A 13146-nucleotide genomic window follows, 5' to 3' on the forward strand; every position below is an offset into this window, starting at 1 on the left:
CCCTGCATTCACACTGCGAGCAACATGATCTAGTCCCAGAAGTCCATTCACTTTCTTTAGAGCTGAGCGACCAGGGAAACTCGGCTCATTTGTGGGCATTTAACAAGCTTGTCGGCAGAGAAGACTTGGGTTCATCTGCCGTAAACAGCCAATCAGATTTCTGTGCCTCCTTGTTCCCCTACCGATGTGATTTAGTTTCATGAACAGTTCCTCCTGGCAAGGGCAAAATGGATGAGAACAGCCGCTCAAAGCTTTCCAGTTCTCTGCAACTTTTATTTGAAAGACTACAGGAATAAATGTCTCAAAAATGGTGCTTGGAGAATGGCTGCAGCCATCGATGGGGTCGATGGTAAACTCAGAAGTCATTTTATTAGGTTTTACTCTTTTTCAATTAATGCTACGTAATTAGTGCTTGCTAGCTAGCTATGTTAATTCATCAAAATGATGCAACATTATGAAAGGCAAGGCCAAAGCAGAAGAAAGTTAGAAACTTTGTAGGTGCAGACCACCACATAGACACAATCGGACCTGCAACAACCACAATCTGTCAGAATAGCAGCAGTGTTGATGCATGATGAGGCGATAAGTTCAATGTTGCACACACACTTGAAGGGGCTAGAGATCCTGGTGGAAGCACTCTTCCTGAGGAGGTTAGCCTCAGGCTCTTGTGTGTGTGTCACGATGCAGGTTGTCCCCGGTCTTTGACCCTCTGCTTCAGGGTACATTAGAGGCCCAGGGCCCTTGGGTGTGCTGGCTCTGGAGGAGCCTCTGCAACTCCTTAAATTGCTCCACTGTCTGGTCCTTCACATCAGGGTTGGAGATCTGCAGCCGGATGCTGTCTGTGGACCAGCTGAGTTCTCCAGAGAACATCTCTGTCAGGATCCGTGCCACAACAGGGACAACCTGAGGCCAGTGAGAGAGACATTACTGCTGGAGAAGAGTTGTTACTTCACTGAAAACTGAATTCCTTTGTGCTGCTGCATTTGGTTTATGTAGCCAAAAGTTTTATTGTCACGACTAATAGCTCTCACCAGTCTATACCCACTAAAATAGGATGACTTAACAAGTTTGACTGAAGGCCAGCCAATGCATGCCACATTAAATCAGAGAGAACTGCTGACCTGGACAATGATAAGTTTCTTTTCCTTGGGTTTCTTGTCTGGCCAGTCCTCCCCAAAGCAGAAGTAGATCTCAAAGGGAGGAGGGTTTGGGGCCTCACCCTTCTGGAACATGATCAGCCCTGTTTTCCATATGTGTGTCCAGACAGAAGGATAAAAGTATACTTAAGCAACAGAATCCAATCAAATCAATACAAAAATAATTCCGGATTCACACATAATACGTTTGAGCCACAACATCCTTGTGTAGAACTCTGCCCACAGTTTGCATCACAGTTTACAAATGCATTACGAATTGAGATGAAACATGGTTATTGATTGCAGTATTACAACATAAATTTCCGTTGTATCTTTGATTCACTGAAATGTTTCCATCATGAAATCTTCGCCGAGAGCTGGTAAAAAAAACACGTTTAGGGTATCCATTAGGGCTGGGCGATATGGACAAAATCAAATATCACAATATTTTTTACCAAATACCTCGATATCGATATTGCGACAATATTGTAGGGATGACTATTGGTGCTTTCACAAAATATTTACAGTACACAATGAGATTTTTGAGAAATAATCATCAGTAATGTGGATATAATGACCAAGTGGGTAAAGGCAAATAATGGAACAGCAAGTTCAGAAAATGACATCACTTTACTGTAATGCAGCCTTTAAAACCAGGAAAAGACAACACTTATGCCATATTACGATATCCAAAATCTAAGACGATATCTAGTCTCATATCACGATATCAATATAATATAGATATATTGCCCAGCCCTAGTATCCATGCATTGTCAACACAAATAGAATAAATCCAATGTTTGCAACACCTGCATTGCAACACAAGGATGGAGCAGTGACAGATTCTCTCATTTGAAATTAATGAACTTCCATTGGAAAGCAATGCATTCAACGCATTAAGTGTGATGCTGGCCTTAGTGGCCTAAATAACAAAGGAGAGATTCCAAGACGGCAATGACAGATCACAGATCAAAAATAACATGCACAAGGCAAAAAAGTTTAGTATTGTCCTGATAACTGAAATTTCAATACCGTTGGGAAGGATTGAATTGTCTACATGTGGACTGGAATAGACAGAGCTGCAGTCTGTTGGTGCAAAATGAAAACATGGGAACAGCATCAGTCCACCATGTGTTGAACTGAATGCCAGTCCACCTAAACTGGTGCCAGGAGCCAAATATGGAACTATTTTGGTTACAGTGCCAGAGCGCTATAGGACCAGAGCATTGTCAGGAAAACACAACACACAAAAAAGTTGATTATAATGCATGAGCTGTTTGATTGAATTTGATGGACTTTTCTGCATTTTTTGGAGCTATACAAAAGGTGACACCTGGTCTGACATGGGGGTGAGCAGATAATGACTGAATTTTCCTTTTGGGTGAACTTTTCCTTTAATATTGATACTGAAATCTAAATTCTGGCATTTTAACAACACTACAAATAGTATAACTACGTGATTTCAGCACTTCACCTTCCAAGAAGTTGTTGAGGCTGAACACTTTGATCTTCTTCTCGCGCTCGATAGGATTGGGCGGGCCATGTTCATGCATTCCCGGTCCGGACCAGTACACCTTGCACTGGCACAGGCGGATCGCGTAGATGTCCTGCTCCCAGATCTCCAGGATCAGGCCCCGGTCCATCACGTCCAGCAGGGCCTCGGTGTAGAACTTCTGTTTCTGGTTCTGGATGTCGGCGGTGCTGGGGAACAGGACCTGCTGGAGGGTGACGGGCCCGAACAGGTCCACCTGCTCCGGGGTGGGCTCCAGGTGGCCGTAGTACAGCCGGCAGCCCTGGGGGTTACTGACGGTCAGGGAGCCCGTCGTACGACCACGGTACTGGAATTTCAGGTCCAGGTCCGTCACTGGAGAGACACACGTATGAGAAAGATAAGAGAAAGGAATTAAAAGAAAGAGAAAGAGAGAAAGGAACTAAAGAAATAGTGCTGCACTGCACTCTAAAATACCTTTTATTTAGCAGTCACACCCAATTTCAGTGCAACACCACTTGGGGCTTGGAAGTATGCATTTTTACAGTGCTTTCATCAACAATATACTGCATCATTGTTCATTGTTTCTTTTTTAAGGCAGCGATAAATGATGCCACATGACTATAATCTGATTTGGAAAAAAACAAATCCATTCAAATATTTGGTCAAATGCAAGAACAATATTATGATTATGATATGATATTTTGTCCATGCTATTGTGACCCTATCCATATCTAGTCAAATGCTGAGTAAGCTGTTCTCATGTACACAATGAAAAATGAGACAGTATTTTCACTGTCTAACCACAGAACCTGTCACACCATCTACCACACCTTGTGCCATTGTGTGCCAATGGCTGGGTGTGACATGCATGTGCAGCAGTGTAACAGACTGCACCACTAAAACCCATATAAACCACATAATCACTATATTAGGCTACTGCTACTGGGATGAGATGCATCTCAAAAAACACTCGCAATTTAAAGCTGCAATATGCAACTTGTCACATTGGAATAATAAATAAATATACATGATCAGTCTGTGCAGAGCAGGGAAGTCATTGCAGATTGGCTGCGTTCCGTCTAACACACTTGTTGCATACTGTAGCTTTAACCTTCCTGCACAAAACAAACACTTTCTGAGGTGAAGGAGAAGGTTCTACTCACACGGCAGGCTGTTCAGCAGGTCGTACTTGCAAGGCTGGGCCTGTGCGTCGCCCTGGGTCTGGACGCCCGGCATGGGGCTGGCGTCCATCGGGGTGGGCTCCGGGGGTGCGGCAGCGGCGGCGGAGGGAGGCATGGAGGGCAGCTCCGGGAGGGTGGGGGGCGGCACACCCAGCCCGTTGGGGAGTCCTCCGAGATGCCCGAAGCTCCCCCGATGCTCGCCGCCCACCAGCTGCACCCGCGTCTGGAACTCTGGCCGAGGGAGGTCAGAGGTCATGGGGAGGCCTCTGCCGCCGTCTGCCAGGAGAGGAATTGGGATGAGGTGGGTTGGTCCGAATGTGTTGTTGACCGGCGTGCTGAAGTGGATCACTTCTGTGTGTGCGGGGAAGCCGGGGAACGACGGTGTGTCACTGATTCTGGGGTCTGGAGAAGATAGTGGAGAAGCATCTCAAACATAGCACAAGTACAGTAGAACCTCCTTTACTCAAACCTCAAACATCTGAATTCTACCATCTACCAAACAGGCATAAAATTTAGTGTTCTACTGTAGAATTTGTTTCAGAATACATGCACATTTCATATTTTGTGTTAAGAAAGATCCACCCTCGAATACTCTAACACTGTTAGATATCATCTATCTGTGATGTTCACTGAATTCTAGGATTTCGCGATGAAGCAATAGCATACCAGCTAAGAGTTTTTCAGTCGGGAAAAAGTGACATTTGACATGTATGTTTTAGATAGCTGAAAGAATTCTGTCACCAAACTTCATTGTAGCTGCTAGAAATATCTCAACGCGATGTCATGTTGTCTACGTTTGGTTAGTTATCCGCTGGAAAAATACACCAGAAAACAACAAAATGGACCCAGAAATGCAAGCTACATCCCCAATGGCTGTCTTTGTAACAGTGTTGAAGTGTTCTAGGGTGGATTTTTCATTTAAGTCTCAGTGTTCAAGTGCATTGCACCAATTTGAATGACCTCCATTCTCAAGGAATTTAGACTAATGTGTACACTGACCAACTTCATGGTGATTGTGTCCATTAACCATCTGATGTGGGTGGAAAACACTAATGAACAGATTCACCATGCAGTGAATAAATGTGTGCAGTGACATCCTACTACAAAGTATATTTCTGTGATCGTTTTACTTACTGATTGAGAGACCCACAAGATTCGGCATCTGAGAAGGAGAGAATTAGATTACGATTTCTGATGTTGAAGTCACAAAAAATATTTTGAACCAACAGCCTCCTTGTATTTGACACATTCCATTCCTTACCTCTTCCTCCTCCTCATCAGCAGCATCTGAAAGAAAATTCAAAATAACGGACATCAATGAGGATGAGGTTGAGAGCTTAAATGTCACCAATCGATCTCTCGCTCGCACACGGTAAAGCACACTTACCTCCGTTACCGGCCTGGTCGCACACCTCGTAGATCTTGTACGGCTGAACCGGAGTCTCCTTGGTGCCGTCGTACTTGAGTTTGAACTCGCGGCTCTTGTTGAGGGCGCAGCGCAGGTTGGCCTTCCACTTGGCCGGGTCGGGTTCATCCACACCCTCCTGGTACTTCCCTGTTTCCAGAGCCCAGGCCTGACGGACACAGCGGGGACAGACCGGTTTAGAACAGGGTCAACTTCAGAAGTCCGTACTGTTTCCAGACCTTAAAGGATAAATCTGATCACGGTGAATGTTAAGCTTATTTTCCATCTAGTCTCTTCTTTCCCCTATAAAAATCCCTGTGGATTTTTTCATGCTATTATCAAACAAGCAGTTATCATGTGACTTATTTCCTTAGCTCTAGACGCCATTCACTTTCTTTCAACTCCAAACTATATCAAAACCAAATTTCTGAGATGGCAAACTAAGTGTAGTGACATAATCCATGGAGGAGAAGGACTGCCCTTTAATTCCTTGATTTCATTCGAAGATTTTGGTGTTCAGTGATTTATGCCGATCTTGCTACTCCAAACTACAAATATGCCATATTACACAGAGCATATGAGATGACAGAGGAGAAAATGTGTGGTCTTATGTATACTGGGACAGTACAACAATATTTTTACTAAAATCAAATTATTATTTTTTTTGTGAAACTTCCAAACTTTTCAAGAATTTTTGAAATGACCAAATTCTTTCTCTATACATTTCCAGACTTTCCCTGTGACCAAATGTGTATGAATCAAAGCTTGGGGCCACTATGTCAATATTGCTACTGGCAGCTCATACTAACACATGGCAAACATCCTAAGACATCATATGCCTCCATTGTACATCAACGAATATAAAGGCCCGCTGGCACACCGCATACTGACCGCACTGACCAGAAATAAAGAGAGAACAATAGTCAGAAACAAATGGAGAACAAGGTCAGTGCGAACGAGGAAACGATCCCATGTATGCAAAAGTTGAACTAGCGCAGGAGATCATGAGGATGTTTAGGAAATCCCAGAATGACAAAAAACACTTGAGAACAGTGAAATGAAACTATGGCCTTTTCACTTCACTGAAACAGTTGGGCCTCTTCTAGCAACACGCGACTCTGGATAAGGAAGTTGCTGCAGCTCTTTCCTCCTGTCAGTTCTCACTTTTCTGGCTGAATGTCAACCATGTGCTGCTTTAGAACTGCTGAATGTATACTGTTGTTCACTAATTAGCAGTAAAATGTACTTTCAGAGTGTTCAATTATTGATGCATTAACCCGTGAGAAGTATTTTAATGCTGTAGGTTGAACTACTCCATTTATATGGGTTTAAATAGAGTTTTAGAGGCGTAAGGCTTGTCTTCATCATTCTGTCAATGCTGTTTCAGAGGCTTTTCCACCCTGACAAGAAAATTTAATTCAGTTGGAAACTCAAATCTCATTATTTTGCTCACATAGTATTGATTTGTATTCGAGGCCTTGTAAATAAACTAAATTAATACCAACTCCCCCAAATTATTCTAGTGCATATAAGATCCGCGTGAATCAGTCTTTGTAATTTCCCCTTTAAACTCTCCTGCCTCCTCTTCATCTGCATAACTGAGACTCATCCCTATGTTCGCCTGACCTTAAAGATGGTGTTCTCCTCCTCGGACATGGGCAGGTGGCGCGTGGCGTGTCTCCAGGGGATCTGGAAGAGCCGGTGGTCCGGGTTGAGCCACTGCAGGCCCGGGTAGTGGCCGCTGTTCACCTGGGCCAGCAGCCAGGGCTTCAGACGGATCCTGCGGGGCTGGATGCTCATGGCGGAAAAACGGGACACTGTGGACACTACTGAGAGTCCCGGGGGGTGGGGTAAAGGAGGGAAAGTGGGGATAGGAATCTTTGTGGGCTTGTAGTCCTGGATCCTGGAGGGACGATGCTCCCATGCAGCCTGAAACGGCCTCGTGTCTGGAAAGGAACAGAGTGGATGAGATTTTAGTGTCTCATGATGGTCTAAATGCAGTTTCAGAGGCTTTTCCACCCTGATAAGAAGAAAATTCTTAGGGGAAATACTGCATACCGGTAGTTGTAATTTTTGGGCATCTGGGCCTCTATCAGCAGCTTTAATACAAAAATATGGTATCAGTACCAGCCTTCAATAACCCATAGCTAGTAGGCGGTCAGACAGAAAAGGTAAGCAACACAGAATGTCAGTATGTGTGATGGCAACAGGCCTCTGTTTAGGGACTGATCCATTAGAAACAGAGCAAGCTGAGGAGTATGAGAGGAACAGTGATTTCTAGGATCAGTGCATCCAGATTAATTATGTGTAATGATAGTTTTAGCCAACATAAAACCTTTTATAATATCCAGATGAATGACTGAATCCCATATATGTGACATCAGTGAATACAGAAATGAATGCAAGTAATTCATTCACAGCCAGAAAGGCAAGTGATACCAGACTGAGACACTCAGTATACAGATGGATCTGCATGGGTAAACACTCTCTCTCTCTTTCTCTTTCTCTCTCTCACACACACACACACACACAGACACGTGAAAAGGTGAAAATAAAGTACAAACTGACAGTTTCAAGTGTGCTGCTGGTGTGATAAACACCTCCCTCTTCAAGGCTTTGCACGTCTATTTAGTACTTCTCATGCTGCAAGGTGTGAAGGAATGCTAATGTGGTCCTAAAAGTAGTAAGAACTTGAACTGAACTGCAATTTATCTAGGGCTAATAGTAAACAATAAGTGAAGAAACTCACTTTCAGTAGTTTCTAGACAAAACACTATTGATTTCAGCATTAGCGAGTTATATGTCTGTATCATATAACCTATGAGGACTGTTGTTGCAAAAAAGTCTTTCTTATTGGGAAACTTTAATTTGAATTTCATGCTGGCGAAATGGCAGTTGAGATGATTCACGAGGAAAAAGTTTGAGAGAGAAAAAAAGAGACAGAGAACTGAATGAATGTTTGATTTCTTTGTTTAACTGACCTCAGGTTGGTATCTCAGCCTATTTGCAATGATTTCAAATAAATGATGGACCCACCTGATGTTGGAGAGCCAAGGAGCGACTTGCACCGTGTGGGACGGACAGCTGCTGGCGAATTTGTGACTCCCAGGCTCCAGAGCAGCAGCTGGCGGTAGGTATGAGGCTTATATTGACGGCCAAAAAGATTTTTTAACACAACACTAAACACTGACACAAACCAAAGAAGTGGCACTTCCCAGAAAACATGTGAAAGGTGTCGTCAATGAGCAGCCGCTCACAGCCTGGAGTGTCAAGCGACACAGAATGAAAACCAGAACGTCCGGTCAAAAACTTCAAAATAGAAGCTTTAACGTTACTAGCGATATTACTGAACATGAACAACCATTTTGGTAAGTAACGTTAGACTGAAGCACAGTTAAAAGGCAAGGGGTAAGAAAGTAGGTAATATATAATTATAATATATGAAATGTGGCACTCTTGCTACTAACGTTAACTGCAAAAAAGGTTAGGTTAATTAGCTAGTTTAGCCTAGCTGACCTTCAAAGTAGCCAGGTAAGCTAGCTGCTGACCTTCCAAGTTTATGAATGCCATGGCCATAAATAATAATAATAATAACATATAAAAAATAATGATAGTAACAAAGAAATAAAACTGAGTTAATAAAATTAGACAAAGGCAGAGGGTAGAAAAGTAATGTATATTTTTTTATTTCTATTTTGACCAGAGTTCAAGTTCACCATTATGCTAACTTGCACTCCAAAAAACTTTGGCTCCATTGACTGACTCAACTAATGAGATTATTTCTACCTCCAGAGTAGCTCTGCCTCTGTTAAATAATTGTAGAAATAAAACTTAACTCTGACATAAACATATGCATGAGTGCGTTTTAGCTAACGTTATATGGTTTTACCTTTTTCAGTGGCACAATCGTTCCTATAGGCCACAGAATGGCAGCCCCAGAATATCTGCCACATACTGTATATGTTAGGTTCTCAAAATAAAAAAAAAAATCTCAAACACCATATCACACCACACTTATCTTCTTTATTTATATAGCACTTTTCAAAACGTATATGTCTAGAAGAGCTAGAGTTTCCCTCCATATCTATTGTAATGATTCCACTCAGCATTTTGATATACAGCCCAACACTCACAAGGAAGAGCACCAAAATATCCTACCCAAGTAGAAATAACGTAGGCTATTGTTACTTCGCTGAAATTCTACTTAAGTAAAAGTAAAATTACTAGTGTAAAAATCTACTGAAGAAAAAGTAAAATGTAGCTCATCCAAAATATAGGCTTATTTTATTACATAAGAGACTATTGTTACATGATCTTTCCAATACAGTGCAATACAGACTTTAAGATTAAAGATTTAAGATTAAGTAGAAAAATATGATAAAGTGTATAAACAAAGTAAAGCATTAATCGACATTAATTATACAAAATTGTTTGTACTCTGTAAAGGATGCGATTTAAAATCTAGCAAAGTACAATACTAAATTCATAACATACTTAAGTAAAAGTAAAATCACTAATTAAAAAAAAAATACTCAGAGCGGAGTGACAGGTTTACGCTTTTATTTTGAAGGCCAATCCACCGTACTCCCGGTCTTATTCTGTCCTTCTGCCGCGGCTTGGCGGGCAAACAGAAGAACTGTGTGTATTTGCAGAAGTTGCTCAGGTACCGCCCTTCCGGGTGGCTGCACATTGGGCGGAAGCAGAACTTTGTTTCATTTTCTGTAATAGCTCAGTACTAAAGCCTCAGTGTGTCTCTGTTGAAGAGGCGTTCCCATTCAGAGCCATGTAGAAGTTAGTTTAAAACAGTCGTCACTGGTACTGTAGCCCAGGACAAGAGCATCAATTCACTAAAAAGTCTCTGCATCTAACATCAGTTACCAGTTACCTGGACTAATTAATTTTTAATGGTATCATCTTATTTCACAAATGCCTCATTCAAACTTTTGCCAAGATAAACTAGGATGTAGACCCCACCCACCCACATTTATTAGAAATTAAACCAATATTAAACATTTATGTACAGCAAGACACCTGGCATCTTCTTGGCCATGCCATACTGTTGACTTTAAGAATACAAGAGTATGAGATACTTTAACATGCAGGTAATATTTATGTCAGTGAAAGTGAAATGGTATGTAACTTAGTTCTGGTTGAGCATGATGGGCAACTGCACTTGACCCCAAAGTGAAAGGCCTATAGCAATCCCATAGTAGATTTTACAAGGATGTTTCACAGAAAAACTATAAGCCCCTTTAGGAATATTATAGGAATATTATGGTGATACCATAGGAGATAAAACAAATACCATATAGCTCCATAAGGTCACTATAAACTCACTATTGAGTGCCACAGGCACACTATACTGTAAATCCCTATAGGAATATTGTAGTGTAAGACAACTCTATGATGATATATAATGACCACCAGGTGGCGATGAAGGCTAAATCCCAGCCGCCTGGCATTCCTTCCAATGTAAACCAATATATTTCACATATGCTTTAGAACATGTTTACAGATGCCAATGCCAATTTTCTGTATATAATATTATATTCTGAAGTGTATGTGAAACTGTGGGTTCATGGGTGTCATATGAGTCATACCTTGTCTAAATTTGGTCTTGTAGTTTTTATCATTATAATGGAGATAAAAGGTCAAGCAAAAACTGCCAGAAATCTATTTAGAAGCCATATCTAAAACAAAATGAAAAATAAAATCACATCATGGGAGACAAAAATGTTTTTTTTACAAACAAGTCTTAAATGCTTTTAGTGTCATGGAAGATTTTTTTTTGTTTTGTTTTATCTGATATTTGACCATTTTCATGCTAAAGAATAAAAAAAAGAAAAAAAAAGAATTACAAATATTCAGTGATTCCCCCATAGTAAAATGGTTTTATACACTTTTGATCATGGAGGAACCTCCATCATATGAGCAGTAAATGATATTGCTTAGCTGATTTTTAATAAAAAGACAATATTTGCACAATATACCATGTAACCTTTGGTGAAAAATTTTATTTCTCCAACCCTGAGATATCCAAATCAACTTGTTGACCAAATGGCCACAATAATGAACTAAATATTCACTATATTTTCTGTGAAGTGCACACAGCCTGCACCAGGGCAGAGGACAGAGGCTCATTGCTAATCAACATCTAACGATATGTTCAATGCACAGACCAGACGAAGATGAGTATATTAAGATGACTGTCTGATTTTGTTTTTCTTTGTCAGGACTCTCACTTAAGAGGAGCAAACTTCAGCGGCTCCTCCTCAAGTACCTCAGCAGACATGGAGGTACTGTGTGTTGTGATGTTCATTCATTTACCCGCTTATTCTGCAAGACTCGCATGTCTTTGGACTGTGGGATGAAACCAAGGAGAATATGTAAAATCCACACAGAAAGAACCGGGAATCAAACCCGTGTTGCTGTGAGCGACAGTGCTAACAAGGGATCCACCAGACTGCCCATGTTTTCATGTGGTGACTTCAAAGCCACATGTCTGCAATCAAAGAGTTAGAGTAAATGCAAATGAAGTAGAGCACAACTGTTCCCACCCACTACTCATATAGTATATACTGTATATAAAGACGTAATTGCAACTTCTGTTCCTGTCGCAGCATGATGGCAATTTTCATTACTGTCTCGTTGTTCGCAGTCATTCTACCACACCAGTGGCATTTCGGGTATGCAGGTCCAAAGAGCCTGTAGTCAGCACTAACAATCAAAAATAATGTAACATGAGCATTTAATCCAGAAGTAATGTGATACTAGTGTCAAGTCTATATTCAGCTCCGACAATCAGAAGTAATATATTATCCAACATGACAGTGAATTATTATTATGGCCTATCACCTGATTTTCAACCATTAGATTATCTGAGACAATGAAATGCAAATTAATTAATTAAGATAAAATCTCTATATTACATTCAAATTACAACCAAGGTGATTAAAGCGGCACTAGGCAAGAGTTTTAAGTGAAATACACCCGTCTCATCAGCCTAAATCACAAAGTGGGGCTGCATCAAATTAAATTCTGGTGTTGGGTATGATCATAGGTGGGGAATCGTCTCCTGCCGCAACAAATGATTGATTGAAACTGAAGAGTGAAATACAAACTGTCACATAAACAGCCACGAGCAGCGCTCCATCAACAGAAAGCTGAACTCACCAACAGTAGATATTTTGTCTCTTTTTTATCATTTATTACAATAACTGTAGGCAGCATCTTTATACAGTACATTTCTAAAGGCCACAGTTTATTCTTGACAGTACAGTGGGCCAGAAACAGAATCTGTTTTTATGGAATAGTTGCAAATTTTAAAGATTATAGTATTTTAATGCAGTTCACATGTAGCTGTCTGATTCATAATGATTTAGTTAACCTTACACAGAAGGCTATGAAGGTGTCATCTGTGGTGTTTGGTGTGTGTCTGTGTGTGTTTGTTTCCTAAGGAGTCTGCAGAGGAGGGCATGGCATCGCTGGAACCTGCAGACACACAGAGAGAGGGGGAGCATCAGCCAACATAGAGGAGCGCCATGAGCAGTGAGCGACATTTCATGATTCCATAATACACAAACTTTGATTCTTGTAAAGTCAAAGTTGTACAACAAGTTGGTGGACAAACTCACACTCATTTATTCTCAGTAACTTTCAAACTAAAGGGATTTGTGCAGGACTATACTTTGATTATGTGGTGATTATGTGAAAAAATGTGCATGTTATAAATCAGCTTTGTTTTTCAGTTAGGTGGCCTCTTTAGTCAACAGAAAGTAAATCATTTAGTTATGAAGGCCCTAACTGTCTTCCCCTCTGCTGACATTTTAAGGACCAAGAACATTTGATATTTGAATAATATCATAATATAATGATGTTTGTTGTTGAAATTCAATTGCTTTGCTTTTTTCCAGGCAAGAATTCTCGCATTAC

The 13146-nt window shown here is 41.0% G+C and overlaps 1 protein-coding gene across 1 annotated transcript; it reads right to left on the bottom strand.

Moving 5' to 3' along the window:
• Positions 1-698: 698 nt before the first annotated feature.
• Positions 699-8439, bottom strand: irf5 (interferon regulatory factor 5). The gene is made up of 9 exons (XM_071533228.1): positions 8251-8439; positions 6841-7160; positions 5197-5383; positions 5071-5096; positions 4944-4971; positions 3792-4211; positions 2611-3000; positions 1122-1240; positions 699-903 (listed from the first exon to the last, which is right to left on the bottom strand). Exons 2-9 carry the CDS (start codon positions 7012-7014, stop codon positions 715-717), a joined length of 1533 nt encoding a protein of 510 aa, XP_071389329.1. The 5' UTR covers positions 7015-7160; positions 8251-8439; the 3' UTR covers positions 699-714.
• Between the last annotated feature and the right edge of the window lie 4707 nt (positions 8440-13146).

The sequence above is a fragment of the Centroberyx affinis genome, unplaced genomic scaffold (genome assembly GCF_046629955.1).
Source record: "Centroberyx affinis isolate AG114_WGS23_722 - 3 ecotype Tasmania unplaced genomic scaffold, CSIRO-AGI_Caff_v1 ptg002343l_1, whole genome shotgun sequence".
Lineage (NCBI taxonomy): Eukaryota > Metazoa > Chordata > Actinopteri > Beryciformes > Berycidae > Centroberyx > Centroberyx affinis.